This window comes from Urocampus carinirostris, chromosome 2, assembly GCF_059441175.1.
Source record: "Urocampus carinirostris isolate Australia breed hairy pipefish chromosome 2, RoL_Ucar_1.0, whole genome shotgun sequence".
NCBI lineage: Eukaryota > Metazoa > Chordata > Actinopteri > Syngnathiformes > Syngnathidae > Urocampus > Urocampus carinirostris.
In genome coordinates, this window is record NC_142350.1 from 8322696 (window position 1) to 8342417 (window position 19722).

The 19722-nt window shown below is 40.5% G+C and overlaps 1 protein-coding gene across 2 annotated transcripts in view; it reads left to right on the forward strand.

Moving 5' to 3' along the window:
- The window catches only part of LOC148370912 (ataxin-1-like), a 67374-nt gene extending 54374 nt beyond the window's left edge, over positions 1–13000 (forward strand). The window contains exons 1-3 of one of the 2 annotated variants that reach the window (XM_088328726.1): positions 5148–5162; positions 7105–8786; positions 8858–13000. In XM_088328726.1, the coding sequence (XP_088184852.1) occupies positions 7320–8786; positions 8858–9382 (1992 nt within the window). In that variant the 5' untranslated portion in view covers positions 5148–5162; positions 7105–7319 and the 3' untranslated portion in view covers positions 9383–13000. Of the gene's footprint in view, positions 1–5147; positions 5163–7104; positions 8787–8857 lie in introns of those variants that run through there. The other variant, XM_088328725.1, reaches the window with a different exon arrangement.
- The last annotated feature ends 6722 nt before the right edge of the window (positions 13001–19722 follow it).

The following is a 19722-nucleotide window of genomic DNA, read 5'->3' on the forward strand; positions in this document are numbered from 1 at the left end:
TATACTCATAATAAATAAATATATAAATAAAGACAGCCATGTTTCACAGAAATACCACTACAAAATTAATTGATAGAACACGATACAAATAGAAGATTTTGAGAGAAACATTTCTACCCACATGTGAAAATTTAATACGAATAAACGTTATTTATTTATAAAACACTTATAAATAATGACATGAAAAGTATCCTTTCTTTATTTTTCTGCAATGGTGCGGTGATGTTTCAATTTGTACTTTTGCTCGCATGTAGTCAGCTGCTTTTGTCCGCTTGTGTGTGTTTGTATATGTGTGTGTGTTGGTACTCTGTAGGATTATACAGCAATAGAGGAGCTTAGCAGTGATTTGCCCATCCATTCCACTCCCTCACAAATCCTCTCACGCATTTATCTGTGCGTATGTGCCCTCTTTGTGAATGGGCTCCTACACGTAGAAACCCCCCGAACCCTGTAAAAAAAATAAAAACAGAAAAAGCACAAGGTTTTTACTGAGTGTCAGGGACGGCCTTCAGTTCAGCGAGTGCAGGCCGGTGGCATGATTATGTAATGTTTACACGCTGTGCTGCATAATGGTGAGCTGGTAGATGACGAGGATCGTAATTGCACTCGCTTCCTGGGGATCAACAACTGCTTGTCGCGATCGCAATGTTGCACATTGTAATAAAAAAATGGAATTAACAAAGGGCGTTAACTAAAGGATGGAAGGGTGGAGAAAATGAGTTACAAAAAAACACAGTTTGGAAAACACCCACGGCTGTCGGCAAAGTTTGCAGTGCACGCCGCCACTCATTTTATTTATTTTTTAATTTTTTCAATGAAACTTCTAAGTAGCCAAAAAACTCCCAAAAAACTGAAGATGGGGCCCTTTCCTGTTTAAGACTCTTTCAACATGCTATGAGTTGGTATGCTGGGTGTTTTCCTTCTTCTCTTTATCGCTCGTTTTGACTGTCTTGTAGTCTTTTCACTTTGACTCAGTGTGAGCAGCTCTCTCGCTATTCCTGCGAAGTGATTGGCTGGTCCTCGTCACCTTCTTCGTCTCCTGATTGTTAATCTCAAACTTGCGTTTTCATATCATTAGCAGCCCCATTTTTCGGTGGGCATTTGGTAATCACAGTTTATATTGTTGACTTTTAACAAACATTTTTTTTCAATTTATCATGGCAAAAAAATTAAGTGATAATTATCGTTATCGTTTTATCACCCAGGCCTTACCCTAGACCAGGGGTTGGCAACCTATGGCACGTGTGACAGCAGTGGCACACGAGGGGTTAACCAGTGACACGCGAGCGCACAGCACAGTGATAAGGATTTTTACATTTTCATTGCGCGCTTTCATTGTTTAGCGGCTTTACGGTGAGCTTGTGTCTGCTTGGTGCCTCGCAAAAGAGGAGATCTGTTTTAACCCTCCCACAGAAACACCGGCGCGCGATAAATGAACGAATCACGACAGCCAAATCATGACGGCTCCTCGAGCGGAAAAATCTCGTTCTTTTCAGCCAGCGTGGACAGATGAATGGGGCTTTGTGCAAAAAAGGACCGTGCTGTTTCTGCATTATGCCTCGAGATTGTTGTACCTCGTACGTCAAGTTAAACGTCATTACGAGACGAAACATGAACATGAATTCAAGGACGAGTCTGAAAAGGCAGATACATTAAAAAAATCTCCCCCCCCTCGCGTGAAAGCGCATTCTGCTGCGCTCCGACAAAAGCGATCGCATTCTATATAATAAGTTTATTAAAACAATAAAGCGAGCTAACTAAAATAATTAAGCGATCGTAGTCTATATAACGCGTTTATCAAAACAATAAAGCACGATCGTATTCTACAAAATGTGTTTGTTAACGTGGAAGAAAAAGTCACCAACACCGGAGACGAATCAATGTACGCTATGATATCCACGATCACAACTACTAATTGTCCACAAATAGCCTTTATTTGATGTAATATAATAGCCATATGCAATGTAAACCCTGGTTGCATTGGATCCCGCGGTGTAAACAAATCGTTTTGTTTTTTTTTTTTTCAATTAAAATCGGATACTAGTAAGACACACTTTAAACCCCTTTGTTTTTTTGGCTTTGGGATCCAACTACAGAGGAATACCTCCACTTTGTGATGTGTTACTGAATAAGTGTTCGACAAATCTAGTTCGTTTCATACTACTATTATTATTATCAATAATAGTAATAGTATGAAAAACGTTCTGAAGCTCTTCAAAATCATTGTGCTAACAAACTTAAAAAAAACTAATTTATGTCACAGAAGGTTACCCTAGAAGTCACAAGTCTATATCTCAAACTTGGTCCATATTAGCAGGGGAGTCAGATTTTGGCTGGTAAAATGCCTGCTAATCTCTGTTACTATTTTTTTTATTTTAAGCTCCTTAAGGACACAAAATATGAACACTCAAAGTTAATTCGTTAATGTCTGCTTTCCCTACTTAAAATGAAAACAACCAATTTTTACTTTAAATAGTTAGTCTTGGTGAAAAGATACCATCACTGATACATGTTGATATCTGCATTTGGTTTGGGAAAATCAAAAACAACCAGCTAAACATCAGCAAACAAACGATGTATGTCATTTGCAGTATGTGAGGCTCTGTGTGTGTGTGTGTGTGTGTGTGTGTGTGTGTGTGTGTGTGTGTGTGTGTGTGTGTGTGTGTGTGTGTGTGTGTGTGTGTGTGTGTGTGTGTGTGTGTGTGTGTGTGTGTGTGTGTGTGTGTGTGTGCGTTTATATTTAGAAACGTTTCCCTAGCGACATAGCAAGACGTCCGCCCCGAGATAAGGAACGGGAAGTAGATGACTGCTCTCTGGTTTGTCGATGACATTTTTCTCATTCCTTCAGAAATATCCGTTACTTTTGCGAGTACGACTGCAACATTTGGGATCGTGCTCATCCACAGGAAGTGGCACAAATATAAACAGGAAGTGCTGATGTCTTTGCTCCTCCGGTGGGAATCCTCTTCTAAGTGGGTCATTTGCTTTGAAAACAAGTGATCCATCCTGACATCTAGAGACTATCAGAAGGGAGTGCCATTTTGTGCTGTAAAAATCTCAAAGTTAAAGCTTTAAACCTGTCCTAACTCAAGTTAAATCTGATTTAAAGCTTTAGCTGAAGAGTTACTGCAGCTATTAATAATAATAATAATAATAATTTCCTTTGTATTGTCATTCTTTGTAACAATGTACACAGAACGAAATGTCGATACACCTGACCCGTTGTAGCGAGTCGATGCAGCCGCAGCCAACAGAGGGCGCCGCCATTATACCAATTAGGTATGTCTCGGCCGAGGCGCGAACCAGCGACCTCCCAGTCTCAAAGCGGGCACACTACCAGCTAGGCTAAGCTATGAGTTTAACATTTCAAGCTGTTTCTATTGCTGATTTTAAAAAAGTAATTTGTAACTCACTAATTTTTTTTTTTAAAGCTTTAACTTGTATATTAAACTTCAACTCTGGCTTTTTAGTTACGAGTTAAAGCTTTAAAGCTGTTTTCATTACTGAGTTAAATCTAGTAATTAGTAACTCGGTAATTAACGCCTTTAACTCAAAGTGAGCTTTAAAGGTGTTTAAGTTGGAGTTAGTAAATAGTAACTAGTTAAAAGTTAAAGTTAGTAATTAGTGATTCTTTAATTATAACTTCCCTAAAGCTATAACTCATTGCTTAAAAACTGCTTCAACTTTTCAGATAATGAATTAAATCATGGGGTAAAGACAGGTATATGGGACTTCCTGTGCATGAATAAATGAATTAACTCAGTAATTAGACAGCTTTAAAAATGTAACTCATAGGTTAGAAGCTGCTTTGACTCTTTGGTTAAAGCTTTAAATCATATTTAACTTGAGGGACAAATGAATGAATAAAAACTTTATTTCAAACATTAAAATAAAAACAGGACAAAAACAATGACTCACTAACAAAATAATGTTAACATGTTCATAAAGGGGTAGTATGAAGCAGATGCTTATTTTCCCCTACCCCTTCATCTTACCTATTAATTACATTCTATAGATAGCTCCTCTTTTGTGTCTAAATACAACACAATCTCAAGGATACACACATTACATAGGTCAGATATCAATAATTATAATAACAATAGTCACATATTTTAAACACTAATCATCGTAGTACCCATCCCTCAACTTCATGCCACTAGTCACCAAACTTCACTGCGACACTAATGATAATAACAAAGACACACAACCTAAATTTCCTGTTTAGGTTTGGTGGACTTCCTGTGAATAAGCAAATAATTTAACTTAGTAATTAAAGCAGCTTCAAAGCTTTAACTCAATAGTTGAAGTATCTTTAAATAAAGATACAAAACCTCACAAAAGGTAGGAGGAAACTAATTAATGTTGTCTGCTTGGTGCATTAGCGACGGCCAATGTCCTTCAGGCTAGGCAGATAGTAGTCAATGATTTTCTGGGCTGTGTTGATGAACCTCAGCTCCTTCTGTCTGCTACCATGCATCCAGCTTAGTCATTGATTAAATATTGGATTTATATAACAAAAATTACTATGAAGAACCATACCAACAATCCAAGCGGATGCTAATCATTGTCAGATGACGAGCTGTGTAATATTATCCCCCTTTACATGCTCCCTAATCTACTCGGCCTTTTCACTGTGACGCCCTTCTCATTGCCTTCCAAGACACAACCTCCCTCAAGGCAGCGTGTCCGTAATCTGTCCTTCTCCCGGACACATTCACTATAGACTTTCTTCGGGCACAACGCCAGCTGGCTCTCAGACGTCCTTTTTCAATGAGTGTGTGTCCCAACTCTCGACATCCCACTTTTTTCCTACAAGGACATTTTTTTTTTCGCCTAGTGTGTGTATGTGTGCCGGGCACTCATTCAATGCATTGCATAATCGGCTTCGGGACTCCCTCCCCTGTGGGTGTGTGTGCAAGTTTGGGCGACCACTTTTGTGTGTGTCGTGTGTAAGGGAGAGAAATGGCCTGTGTGTTGCATAGCAAAGGAGCTCCTGCACTGTCAAGATTTAGTCAGGCCGACTCAGTAGGTTTAGTGTTTCTGCGACGTGTGTTTGCAAGCGCGCGTGTTTGCAAGTGTGTGGGTGAAAGCCACAGTGAAGAACTCTTATACTATGAGGAGTAAAAGAAGGGGGAGGAATGAGTGAGAGGGGGTGAACCACGGTGAGTACACACAGAAGTGTGTGTCTTGTTTTTCCGCCCTTGATTTTGGATAACACATCAGGAGGGTTTGTGTGTCCGTGTGTGTATTTATATTCAAGTACTACGTCTGTCCTATTTTTTTGTCTCTCGTTTGTCTCCTCGCTGTGTGTCCCTTGAAGCTTGGGGAGGGAAAAAAGTCATCCAACTTGCTTTCTTCTTAGATTTTGTACTGTTCATGTTGTTGTCCGGCCACATAATTTTGTCAGAATGTGTCAAGGCAAGACACGAAAAGGCAAGAATCGAAAATCCGTGATACCAGTATATACCTGTTGATATTTGCTTCATTGATATGAATGATAATTAATGGGTTTTGTGTGTCGAGATGAGACATATCATCTGTTTTAGTGTTTTGAATTAAACAGAAATCAGCTGAATGCGATACTAATTGATACATGTTGATTTTTAATTTAAAAAACCAATTCATACTTGTTGATATCTATTCTGTTTCATTGGATAACAACCAATGGTTGGTGTGCCAAGACGAGGCATTTGTTTTAGTGTCATGAATTTATAGAAATCAGTGATATGTGATACTGATTGATACGTGTTGATATGTACTTTACTCATAGGCTGAGGATACCAACCAAAACCTGATAATACTTTTTGTTGCGATTTATTTTTAAAGTGATCATTTCCTTTTCAGATATTCACTTTAATATATAAAATGTGTTGTTTATGTATCTATTTTATTTATTAATTCATTAAATCCCGAATTTTAAAAAGGGATTAAAAACAAAGATTTTCTACTAGGAATGTGCCATGATTTTGTATGCAATTAAAAAAAATCCCTATAAGGTTTGAATAAACATAATTTTTATTTGATGAAAATACATTTACATTTTCATTAAGTAATACGAAAATATACACAGTTAGAATTAGCTATTTTTCTGCCTAAAAGAACAGAAAAGATACATAGGGAATTATTTTTTAAATTAATCTATTCAAAGATTTAATACAGTAATAACTTATTTATACATCTAATTATTCATCAATTCGACCCATATTCCAAAAAATAAATTAAACAATTTTCTACTAGTTATGTGCAGGGAGGTCTCCCCCCCAAACTGTCTCAAAACAGGTTTAAATAAACCACTTTAAATCTCTTGTCTCTCTCTCTTACTCTCATACACAACTACACAAGCACATACGCACGCGGGCGGACACACACACACACACTTGAGCGTTGTGACCTTAGAAGGACAATAGTGTAGTCATGCATGAGTGTGCGGTTTTGGTTTATGGTTGGCTTGCATTTGTATTTGTGAAGCACACAAGGACAGTCATCTTGGATTACAAGTTACCTGATACACACACGCACACATACTCAATGGCACGCACACACACCACAGAGTCAGCAAGATTCAGGTGACTGAGCATTTCAAGTGAATGTGGGTGTCTCGTTTCAGTGAGGCAATACTCTCTCTTTCGCCAATGTAGGTCACGTCTTTTGTACTATCCTACCCCACAATCTCCACGTGACTGCAACCAGGCCTCTGTTTCCTCTCGAATAGTGTGTTCTTGTATTGCAGATTTTCGCAGATTTTCATTTCAGTCATACAGTGTAGCACGCAAAAGCTCGATATCAAAGTGCAAATGCTGTTTGTATTTTCAAATAGAGTACAAAGTACAGGACCTTATTTAGCAATCCTATACAGTATTATAGTAGTTCCTAAGTAGCGTCCAAGAAATAATTTCCTTGTATAAGGCTCCAAAATAGCTACCTTCCTCGAGAGAGACTTTTTAACTCATGTTTGCATGGTATTAAAGGTGCATTAATTGACTGTTCAAAGTAAGATATTTCTGACATGGACCAAAACTTTTCTATTCATGATTTAATACATGTTCAATATCTAAATGATTTGAATGTAAAGACATGTAAATGCAAATTTGTTTTGTTTTTTAGGATCGTGAGATGGGACGCCTGGCAGGGCGATGATTCCACATGAACTTCGACGCACTCGGCTCCCCCCGTCGTCCCGGACGGCAGCAGGTGTGATGTCCTGACGCACTTGCCCTAGTGTCTCCGACAAAACTCGACCGTACGACAAGTAGAGGGAGTTCGTAAAGTGAGGCCGAAAGCCCAACAATTGGATAAAGGGTACTTGCGTTGGGATCAAAATGAAGTCCAATCATGAACGGAGTAACGAATGTCTGCCCCCGAAGAAAAGGGAGATCCCCCCTAGTACGCTCCCTTCAGAAAACCGTTCACCTATGGGTCCACCACCTGCTGTTGAGCCCCTGGGGAACCCAGCCCGGTTCGTAGAGAGCGGGGCCAGCTGCGACACCATTCGTAGCGCCTCCCAGTCCGCTCATTATAAACCCATTTCCACTGACTCCATGAGGTTGGTTTCATCCCTTCCCACCATATACACCTCGCCTGTTTCCCAGACTCACGTAGGTGGGGCGGTCCACTACACCCAACTGCCACCCAATCTTCAATTCATCACCTCGCCTTACAGCGCCCCGTACGCGAGCTACATTGCACCCCAGCTACCTCTGCCGCCACCCCTTTCCTCACCCTCCTCCAAGTATGACCACCAGCGAGCGTCTGCTCAGTACAACTCCTCCATGCCGCCTCCGCCTACATCCACAGTGCAGCACCACCGCACCCCAGCCATTCACCACTTGGACGTAGGAGGCTCCAAAAAAGAAGTTGCATCCTTCAAAGAGCTTCACAATGGGGGTGTGGATCGCAGCCGGAGATTTGGGGTGAAATCGCGTGAGGCCTATGAGGCCTGCCAGCTGGTACTTCCGTCGGACTACCGCCACGACCCTTTGGCTCTGAGATCTTTCATGCTCATGCCTAACACCCATGGGGACCAGCAGCAACTGGCACCAACTCGGAGCAATCCTGGGAAGATGCACCTGGAGAAAGGTAGCATCCTCCTGGGGAAGCCAGCCACACGCACCACTTCATCCTCCAACAACTCAATCACGTTCCCACCCCACTTAAGCGTAGACAATCTAAAGGCTGCTATCAGCCCCCTGTCGCCACAAACTGTTATACAGACCACCCACAGCTCTACAGTGGAATCTCTTTCAGTTTACCCCCAGTCTCCGGTAATTGGTTACATAGCAGGGCCAGGTGGCAGCCAGCATGCACCAATCAGCTATAACCCCAGCCTACAGCAGCATGTACTTATCGCAGGAGCTCAGCCAGTTATCATACCGATAAGCGCAAGTGGAGTGACTACCCTTGAAACCTCTAATTCCAAGGTGGTTACATCCACCCAGGCAGAAACTCCAGACAGTCCCAGTGGCTCCTACCAACAGGTCAACTCGAGCACAGTGGTCCAGGCCCAGCTCCACCTGCCCATGGTCCCGCCTGTAGCACCTGCCTCCCAGTCCAGTGGCTCAGCAGGCCCTCCATCTCTGCCAGCGTATTTTATTAAAGGGTCCATCATCCAGTTGGCAGACGGCAAGCTTAAGCGTGTGGAGGAGCTGAGGACGGAGGATTTTGTCCAGAGCGCTGAGATCAGCGGAGAGCTTAAAATCGACTCCTCCACCGTGGAGCGCATCGAGGGAAGCCGAGCCTCACCTGACTTTGCTGTCGTTCAGTTCTCTGTGGGCAAGCACCGTTCGCAGGTAAAGTAAAGGATAATAACACTTCAAATCAATCTGCAGAGCACATACTGGATCTTTTGCCACTCTTACAGGTGAGCGTGGAAGTCCTGGTGGAGTACCCTTTCTTCGTCTTCGGCCAGGGATGGTCGTCGTGCAGCCCAGATCGGACCACACAACTCCTGGAGCTGCCTTGTACCAAGCTCTCAGTGGGCGACGTTTGCATTTCGCTTACCCTGAAGAACCTGAGGAATGGATCACTGACCAAGTCTCGCCCTCCAGATCTGGTCCCCTCAACTCCAGCGCCTAGCCACGGGTACCTCCTTGAATCCTTTAAAACAGACCCCCAGAGATGTAGTGGTGGAGGAGGAGGGCCCAGGCACGGGGAAAATGGTGAGGTCACTGTGGAAAACGGGGCTCTCTGGTCCAGAGAGAGGGGATCTTTATTTAAAGAGGAACCAGGAAAGGTGACCAGCAGGGGCAGGAAGCGCAGATGGTCTGCTCCAGAGGGTCGGAAAGTGGAAAAACTCGAAGAGCCGTCCTTGACCTTGGCCAAACCGACTTTTATCCCTCATGAAGTGAAAGTTGACATCGAGGGACGGTCGAATATCGGCAAGTGAAGACTCTTGTAAAAAAATGAAACAAATTGAGAGTTCTTGCAAAACCATTAATTCCCACTCTCTTTAGTTTCTTTTCTTTTTGAATACAGTGGAGACAGAGCCACCCTACAGTTTATTGCTTTATTATTATAGTCCAACGCCGTTTTTTCTGGACATGTAAAAGAGTTCTCGCTGGTGTGGCGCTTGTTAGCTCATAGCACGGTAGCCTGACTGCAATCTTGTTGAGCGAGTGGGAGCTACATTTTTGGGGGATCCTTCTTATCTCACTAGTTTTAAACAAATTTCAATCAGGCAGGCGGGAAAATTTGACAGTTTTATAGAACACAAATCGAACTTTGGGGCAGGCAAGCGCCAATCGCGTTGAGTGATAAAGTTTTACTTTATAATTTTGTAAGATTGAAAGAGAGGCTGTCTGAAAGGATTTTATTTTGTTATTTTTAACGCAGTACTGTATGTTTGAAGGGAGGTGTGTATCAAGTAGCAGCAGCACTTTGGCGACAAGGCAGCGGGCCGTGTTTTTTTCTTTTAGTTTTTCATAGTCTTGTCAATGTGCCTGAGAGGAGATGGAAAAACGCAGGTAGCGAGGATTTTTTCTTTGACGACGAGCTCGCACAGAAACGAGTTTTGAAGGGTAACATTTTTGTGTGCAAAATATCTGTCAACACACACATATTAACACAAAACAGTCCAGGCCACCCCTCGAATTTGATGTTGGTTCCGTTTCTGGACCGCTACTCTCAACGTCACGCACACTCGTAGTTGAACAGTCGCACAGTGCTATGTTGTGTGTCGGTATACGACTTTTCATGTATACTCTGTATAGACAAATAATACACTCGCTTCGTAACTATTAATATGTATGTATAGGGAGGAAAAGAAGAGAGAATGACAATGTCTAGTGTTTCCAATTTGGAATCTTTAAAGAGAATCTTGCACTTTGCACATCAGGAGGAAAGTAGTCAGAATTGTATTTCATTTTTAATGATTTTATTATCTTTGTCAATTGAGGACCCCGTTCTCTCAAAGGAGACAAATCCTGAAGCTATGGAGGACCAAAAATGCCCAAAAAACGATAAATAAAATATGTAAAAAAATAAATATTACACAAAAATATAATTAGAAATAAGAGCAACAAATTCCAATATATACATTGAAATACAACTGGATAATTAAACTGCCCATGAAGGCCAGTGAACAATAACATCCCGATATCTCCAGCATTGATAGGACAGTGTGCAATATTTGAACCACTAAATGTCGCTGTAATGTGGGACTGAAATTGAGTGCTAAAAGGCACAATAAATAATACAAACTACGGAGACTCAAAGTGACCAGACCACACAAATTTCCTTTTTTGTTTTCCGTATTATTTTTTGTTTTGTTTTTGGGGGTACCCATTGCAGCAAGATGACTGACAATTATGTCAGCTCTTACTAGGTGAGGTTATTTTACATCAATAATATATTAATTGCCATTTAAATCAATTTTATTTATTTGATAGTTTTGGGTTTTTTTTTTAACCAGTAGGAAGCATTTAATAATACACACTGTCCCTTTAAAAAAGTACTCGAGCAAAGCATTCTTTTTTACAGCATTTATAAATTTATATTTATTTCTTCCTTTACTTTTTGGATTGACATATTTGTTTGGCTATTTGTATTATTTTTTAATAATAATTACATTTATTTAATTATTATTATTGCATTTTTGGTCTTCCACACGGAGCAGCCCAGAAGTTTCTAAATTCTTCTTTGGACAAGTGGCACCTCAGCTTTCAAGTTTTCAGCTTTAAAAGCTGATAGATGACCAGGCAAGTACTTGGGGACAGTCAAGTGTCCACTCCAAGGACTGCGTGGTTACTAAATAGGCAACAACCTTCGGGTCCCACTACGGAAAACCTTGGGGAATACCTGGTATGCAAAATTGGAGCAACCCAGAGTTCGAAGCCCAGATTCCAAGTCCAGAAAGTAAACACCCTTGGTTTTGAGATACTCAACCAGCAGTTGAATATTAGTTGAATGGTTTAAGCAAAACTATGGCATGCTTTTCACCCTCTAGACTTGGGATTGAACTCTTTTCCTGTTGTTGTACCTTTGGATAACCAAGAAACTACTTGAGGTACCTTAGTAAGCTAAAAGAGGCTGGGGTCCCTTATGGCATCGAGTAAGTTGACAGAGGTGACAGGAAGTGCACAGATATTTGCTGGCTTGAAGATGCCGATGTTTTTGATTGCAAGGCGCGCAGATGTTTGAGATTCTGAAGAGGCTATATATTTTTGTAACGATGTATAACCAGATTACGCTTGTCTAAATGATGCCTTGAGTGTATTCCAATCGTGCAATTTTTTTCATTACCTCCCCACAGGAACATAGAACCCAACAATTAGCCTCCCAAAACCTCAAAAACTTCTTCAGGTTTGGAGCCAAAGCCAAGTCATTCTTGCATTGCTATGGTTACCTAAGAAAGCAATATCATGCACTTTGCTCGTGGTTGAGTGTGTTATGTACTCCCACAAACACATACGGAATCATTCCACTGGATTTCTTGGCAATAAACATGTCATTGGTGATCCTCTAGCAACCTAAAATCCTCAGAGAAAAATTGTAGTAGCACTAGGAGGTCATGTTCAGTCAGGGATCTGCCCGTATTTATATGCAGTAAGTCAACAACACAAACCCCACAAACCTCCAGCCAGAGTCTGAAATCTGGCGTCTTGGATCATCAATAACCATTAGCTACCTTTTGTCGCTGTGGCGTAGCGGGGGCCTGAGACTGGTTGTTCCCTTGGACGCTGGATTTAGACGGCAACTTGCAAGGGATTTTTTGACAACCTTTAAAAGACTGAAGGGGGACAACCAGAGGCTAATGGTCTAGAAGGTCTATCAAGGGTAAGCCAATTGGGGACCCTCTGAGCTCCTTGGGAGTTACTTATGGTAATACTTAGAATACGTACCAGGGTCAAATATGGGCATAAACTAAAGGGGAAATTGTGAAAAATGAAGGAGTTTTAGGGTGATGACTAAAGATGTAGCTCAATAGTCTCCTGGTGGTCATCAGGAACAGTAGAACCCTGGGGTATGACAGGAACCGGTTCCTAGGTGGCGATCGCAAAGGGCCGTATTGGGCGCATAGAAACATACGGTAACCCCCGTTAATCCATGTACAAAACATTAAAATAAAATATAGTATATAGAAAGTACTATTTGTGTGTAATATACAGAAATATATATATATATTGTGGCAATTAATGTCAAAATTGATTTTCCTGTGAAACATTATCATAATAATTTCAGAATTGTAATGAGGCAGCTCCATCTTAGCTACTCCCGCAATTGAACTGAGTCACCAAGAAAAAAAAAGAACAAAATGTCCAGGTCGTTCACTCCCATTGTCGGCTATAAATGTCAAAATTGATCTGTTTCTCTGATTAAATATTATCTCAAAAAAATACCAAAAATATAAATGGGCAAAAAATGCTTAGTTAAAAAATAAATAGAAAATACATAGAAAAAGGCTTGAGCGTTCAAAAAACAAAAAGGTTCCACTCATTCACTGCCGCTAGCAGTTATATTATTATATAAGATTATATATATATATGTATATATATATATATATATATATATACAGTGCATCCGGAAAGTATTCACAGCGCTTCACTTTTTCCACATTTTGTTATGTTACAGCCTCATTACAAATTGTATTGATTTAATCTCTTATCTCAAAAATCTACACAAAATACTCCATTATGACAATGTGAAAAAGTTTTTTTTAAACTTTTTTTTTAATTTATTAAAAATAGAAAACCAAGAAATCACATTTACATAAGTATTCACAGCCTTTGACATGAAGCTCAAAATTGAGCTCAGGTGCATCTTTTTTCCACTGATCATCCTTGAGATCTTTCTACAGCTTAATTGGAGTGCACCTGCAGTAAATTCAGTTAATTGGACATGATTTGGAAAGGCACACACCTGTCTATATAAGGTCCCACAGTTGAGTGTGTATGTCAGAGCACAAACACCAAGAATGAAGTCAAAAGAACTGTCTGTAGACCTGCGAGACAGGATTGTCTTGAGGCACAAATCTGGGGAAGGATACAGAAAATTTTCTGCTGCTTTGAAGGTCCCAATGAGAACAGTGGCCTCCATTATTCGTAAATGGAATACATTTGGAACCACCAGGACTCTTCCTAGAGCTGGCCAGCCTTCTAAACTGAGCGATCGGGGAAGAAGGGCCTTAGTCAGGGAGGTGACCAAGAACCCGATGGTCACTCTGTCAGAGCTCCAGCGTTCCTCTGTGGAGAGAGGAGAGCCTTCCAGAAGGACAACCATCTCTGCCGCAATCCACCAATCAGGCCTGTATGGTAGAGTGGCCAGACGAAAGCCACTCCTTAGTAAAAGGAACATGGAAGCCCGTCTGGAATTTGCCAAAAAGCACCTGAATGACTCTCAGACCATGAGAAACAAAATTCTCTGGTCTGATAAGACAAAGATTTAACTCTTTGGTGTGAATGCCAGGCGCCATGTTTGGAGGAAACCAGGCACCGCTCATCACCAGGCCAATTACATCCCTACAGTGAAGCATGGTGGTGGCAGCATCATGCTGTGGGGATGTTTTTCAGCAGCAGGAACTGGCAGACTAGTCAGGATAGAAGGAAAAATGAATGCAGCAATATATAGAGATATCCTGGATAAAAACCTGCTCCAGAGCGCTCTTGACCTCAGGCTGGGGCGAAGGTTCATTTTTCAGCAGGACAACTACCCAAAGCACACAGCCAAGATCTCAAAAGATTGGCTTCAGAACCACTCCGTGAATGTCCTGGAGTGGCCCAGCCAGAGTTCAGACTTGAATCCGATCGAACATCTCTGGAGAGATCTAAAAATGGCTGTGCACAAACGTCTCCCATCCAACCTGATTGAGCTTGAGACTTATTGCAAAGAAGAATGGGCAAAACTGCCTAAAGATAGGTGTGCTAAACTTGTGGGATCATATTCAAAAAGACTTGAGGCTGTATTTGCTGCCAAAGGTGGATCAACAAAGTATTAAGCAAAGGCTGTGAATACTTATGTAAATGTGATTTCTTAGTTTTCTATTTTTAATAAATTCAAAAACAGCAAAAAAAAAAAAAAAACTTTTTCACATTGTCATAATGGAGTATTTTGTGTAGAATTTTGAGATAAGAGATTAAATTAATACAATTTGGATTGAAGCTGTAACATAACAAAATGTGGAAAAAGTGAAGCGCTGTGAATACTTTCCGGATGCACTGTATATATATATATGTATATACTGGACTGTCTCAGAAAATTAGAATATTGTGATAAAGTTCTTTATTTTCTGTAATGCAATTAAAAAAACAAAAATGTCATACATTCTGGATTCATTACACATCAACTGAACTATTTCAAGCCTTTTATTATTTGAATATTGCTGAATTTGGCTTACAGCTTAAGAAAACTCAAAAATCCTATCTCAAAATATTAGAATATCATGAAAAAGTATACAAGTAGGCTATTCAACTAATCACCTGAATCATCTAATTAACTCGAAACACCTTGCGAGGGTTTCCCTAGCCTTAAAAACGCTCAGCTTGGTTCAGTAAACTAAATCACAAGTATGGGGAAGACTGCTGATCCGACTGCTGTCCAGAGGACCATCATTGATACCCTCCATTAGGAGGGTAAGACACAAAAAGAAATTTCTCAAAGAGCAGGCTGTTCACAGAGTGCAGATTCAAAGCATATCCACAAAAAGTCTGTTGGAAGGGAAAAATGTGGCCGGAAACGCTGCACAACCAAGAGAGATGACCACAGCCTTAACAAAATTGTGAAGAAGAGCCGCTTCCAGAATTTGGGGGAGCTTCAAAGACAGTGGGCTGAAGCTGGAGTCCAGGTATCAAAAGCCACAGTTCACAGACGTTTCCGTGAAATGGGCTACAATAGCCGTATTCCCATGGTCAAGCCACTTCTGAACTCAAGACAACAGAAGAAGCGTCTGACTTTGGCTATGGAGAAGATGCACTGGACAGTTGCAGAGTGGTCCAAAGTCCTCTTTTCAGACGAAAGCAAGTTTTGCATTTCATTTGGAAGTCAAGGCGCCAGAGTCTGGAGAAAGGCTGGAGAGGAGCAAAATCCAAGTTGCTTGAAATCCAGTGTGAAGTTCCCACAGTCAGCAATGGTTTGGGGAGCCATGTCAGCTGCTGGTGTTGGTCCACTGTGTTTCATCAAGTCCAGAGTAAATGCAACTGTGTACCAAGAGATTTTAGAGCACTACATCCAGTATATATATACTGGACTGTCTCAGAAAATTAGAATATTGTGATAAAGTTCTTTATTTTCTGTAATGCAAATAAAAAAAACAAAAATGTCATACATTCTGGATTCATTACACATCAACTGAACTATTTCAAGCCTTTTATTATTTGAATATTGCTGATTTTGGCTTACAGCTGAAAAAAACTCAAAAATCCTATCTCGAAATATTAGAATACTTCCTCAGACCAAGTAAAAAAAATAATTTTATAACAGCAAAACTAAATCAAACATTTGAAAATGTCCATTGATGCACTCAGTACTTGGTTGGGAATCCTTTTGCACGGATTACTGCATCAATCCGGCGTGGCATGGAGGCAATCAGCCTGTGGCATTGCTGAGGTGTTATTGATGCCCAGGATGCTTCGATAGCGGCCTTCAGCTCATTTGCATTTGTAGGTCTGGTGTCTTTCATCTTCTTCTTAACTATACCCCACAAATTCTCAATGGGGTTCAGGTCAGGGGAATTAGCAGGCCAATCAAGGACAGTGATCCCATGGTCAGTGCACCAGTTACTGGTGGTTTGGGCACTGCGGGTAGGTGCCAGATCATGCTGGAAAATGAAATCCTCATCTCCATAGAGCTTTTCAGCAGATGGAAGCATGTAGTGCTCTAAAATCTCTTGGTACACAGTTGCATTTACTCTGGACTTGATGAAACACAGTGGACCAACACCAGCAGCTGACATGGCTCCCCAAACCATTGCTGACTGTGGGAACTTCACACTGGATTTCAAGCAACTTGGATTTTGCTCCTCTCCAGCCTTTCTCCAGACTCTGGCGCCTTGACTTCCAAATGAAATGCAAAACTTGCTTTCGTCTGAAAAGAGGACTTTGGACCACTCTGCAACTGTCCAGTGCTTCTTCTCCATAGCCCAAGTCAGACGCTTCTTCCGTTGTCTTGAGTTCAGAAGTGGCTTGACCATGGGAATACGGCTATTGTAGCCCATTTCCCGGACACGTCTGTGAACTGTGGCTTTTGATACCTGGACTCCAGCTTCAGCCCACTGTCTTTGAAGCTCCCCCAAATTCTGGAAGCGGCTCTTCTTCACAATTTTGTTAAGGCTGCGGTCATCTCTCTTGGTTGTGCAGCGTTTCCGGCCACATTTTTCCCTTCCAACAGACTTTTTGTGCATATGCTTTGAAACTGCACTCTGTGAACAGCCTGCTCTTTGAGAAATTTCTTTTTGTGTCTTACCCTCCTGATGGAGGGTATCAATGATGGTCCTCTGGACAGCAGACAGATCAGCAGTCTTCCCCATACTTGTGATTTAGTTTACTGAACCAAGCTGAGTGTTTTTAAGGCTCAGGAAACCCTCGCAAGGTGTTTCGAGTTAATTAGATGATTCAGGTGATTAGTTGAATAGCCTACTTGTATACTTTTTCATGATATTCTAATATTTTGAGATAGGATTTTTGAGTTTTCTTAAGCTGTAAGCCAAATTCAGCAATATTCAAATAATAAAAGGCTTGAAATAGTTCAGTTGATGTGTAATAAATCCAGAATGTATGACATTTTTGTTTTTTTATTTGCATTACAGAAAATAAAGAACTTTATCACAATATTCTAATTTTCTGAGACAGTCCAGTATATATATATATATATATATATATATATATATATATATATATATATATAATGTGTGTGTGTGTGTGTGTAAAGGAAAATTGTCATTTTACTTACCTTTAATGTAACTTGACAAGCCGGTCGAGTGGAGTTGCAGGCGGATGCAGAGGGAGGTAGGGAGGAGACAGTGACTAATTACTCTTAATTATTGTCCCAATTGTCAATTTGTTATGACCATGCAATTTAGTGAGAGTGCTTTCTTTGTATTTCATGATAATTATGATTGTATTGCCGACATGCAAAGTCTTTTCAAGGCACACGGGATTCTAAACTGAATCGAGAGAAAGCCATTGTAAGAGGTAGTTCAGCCAAAAGCATATCGGCATTTTCATGATTCCATGATGCAAACCAGACAAGCATTTCATATGACACCGACTAATCGCATACAGGCATCTAACAGAGATAACCAATCATACGCTGTAAAGAGGGGCCGAAAAAAACTCTACACTGTAAGGTGAGAATGTCTTAAGGTGGGCACGCCTCATCCCGGAGGTCTCCTGTACTGTTGAGGTGCTTTAGGTTTTTGACGTGGGTTGTTTTTTCTGAGACATTTCGGACAACCCTCGCTACGCCACGGTTTTGCCAAGCTGCTTTTCCCTGCCCAATTTGATCCATTGTAATTTCCGAAGGCAATCGACTGTTTCTGAGTTAGTGAGAAGGAACTTGTTTTATTTTCCTCACCCCTTTTAATTGTTTAGTCATGTGCAATATTTGACCACCTAACGTTACCCTTTCCCTTGTGTGCCAAGTGGATGTAGCATCGTGCTAATCGCTCGCTTGCTTGGGTGAAGCCCCGCCCCCTCTCCCTCGCTCGTCGTGTTTGTGTGCGTGAAAAAAAAAACCTCATTGCCATAGTGGGGACCACGATTTTATACAGAAAATATATATTTAAAAAAAATAAGAAAAACAATAGGCTTTTAAGCTTGATTACGTTTCAGCACTTTGGAATTTGAGTTGGGGCGGCAGCCGACATATTTTTGGACTGGAGGGGAAAAAAACTGAGGAAAAATGTACAAATCATTTTAGAATGTAAACTCTTTGCTGACAATCTTGGAATGCAAAGTTTTAGGGAAGGAAAAAGACTAATCAAATAACTTTTTTTTTCTTGTCCCCTCCTACGTCCCCCTCACGTTTTTGGTTGAATTTTTACAGATTTGCACACAGCATAGCTGCGACAATCCCGGACTGCTAGCTTCTCTCTAACAACTATAAAATGCGGCTGTTGTCGGAGGTAGGAAAAGTTGTTGACGATATTTGTCAGAAGGAAAAACTGAATGTGAACATAAAACATTATTTTTAAAAATGGTTCTTTGTGGTTCTAACGCAGTGGTTCTCAATTGACCCATTTACACAGTCACTATATCGTATCTAATGGGAAAAAAGTCATATCGGGGGGAAAAAATAACCCACATTTTCCCAAAAATGGTCCGATCAACTATTAAACCTTTGTTTCGTCCTCCGGAAAATATTTTAATTTGGTTGTTTCAAATAAAAATTAGACATTTTTAACCAACTAACTAACATTTGTTAAGTTAAAAGTTTTTTTTTTCCAAGACAATAAGGCAATTTTGAGAGTTATGTTCTCCTATGTGACCCCATTTCGGGGGGTGTTTTTTTTCTTAATCCAGCAAAAAACTTTTTGGCGGGGGTTGCTATGTACAAACAATCCATATTTTTCTCATTTTTTATTCAAAACCAAACAACAGGGGTCCCAAATTGTTTCCCTTTTTTTTCCAACCATTTTTTCAGAATACAGCCCTCTCACTATAAATTAGCTCCCTGAAATTTAGTTATTACTTTGAAATAAACTAAAGTATTGATGTATTTTAGAATTTGTAGTGCCTTTCTTTTGAGAACCGCTGATATAGCACACTGATTATATCATATTTAGTACCAAATAAGGACAAAAAGTGACTGTTGTTAAGGGGAAAAGTGGATTTTGATGATATTTCAAAGAAGGAAAAACTAAAGAATGTGAATATTAAGAAATGTATGGATTTATATAGTAAATGTGGGACTTTTCGTTGATCGTAGGTTGGGGGTAAGAAGAGAAAAACGGGCAGAAAATGTCAGGGGGGGGGGGGTTAAATTGACCCTGAAATCATTTTGCACATTAACGTAGCGAGCATATTTGTCGACTGCTTTCTCTCACACGAATGTGGAAAAAACACGTTTTTTTTCCTCGGATTTTATTTTGCACAAACTTAAGCATCGTCTCACACAAAACTTTTAAAAAGAGACAGCAAGAGACAAAAACAATGCAGAAAATCCAGAGAAGAAATGAAATGTATTCCTCTTTTTTTCCCACTTTTGTTTTGCACAATGTCTCGGACTTGCTACATTTTTCACACCAATGACATGAAAGAGAAAGAGAGGAAAGGCTTTGGGTTTTGCACGTCGGCC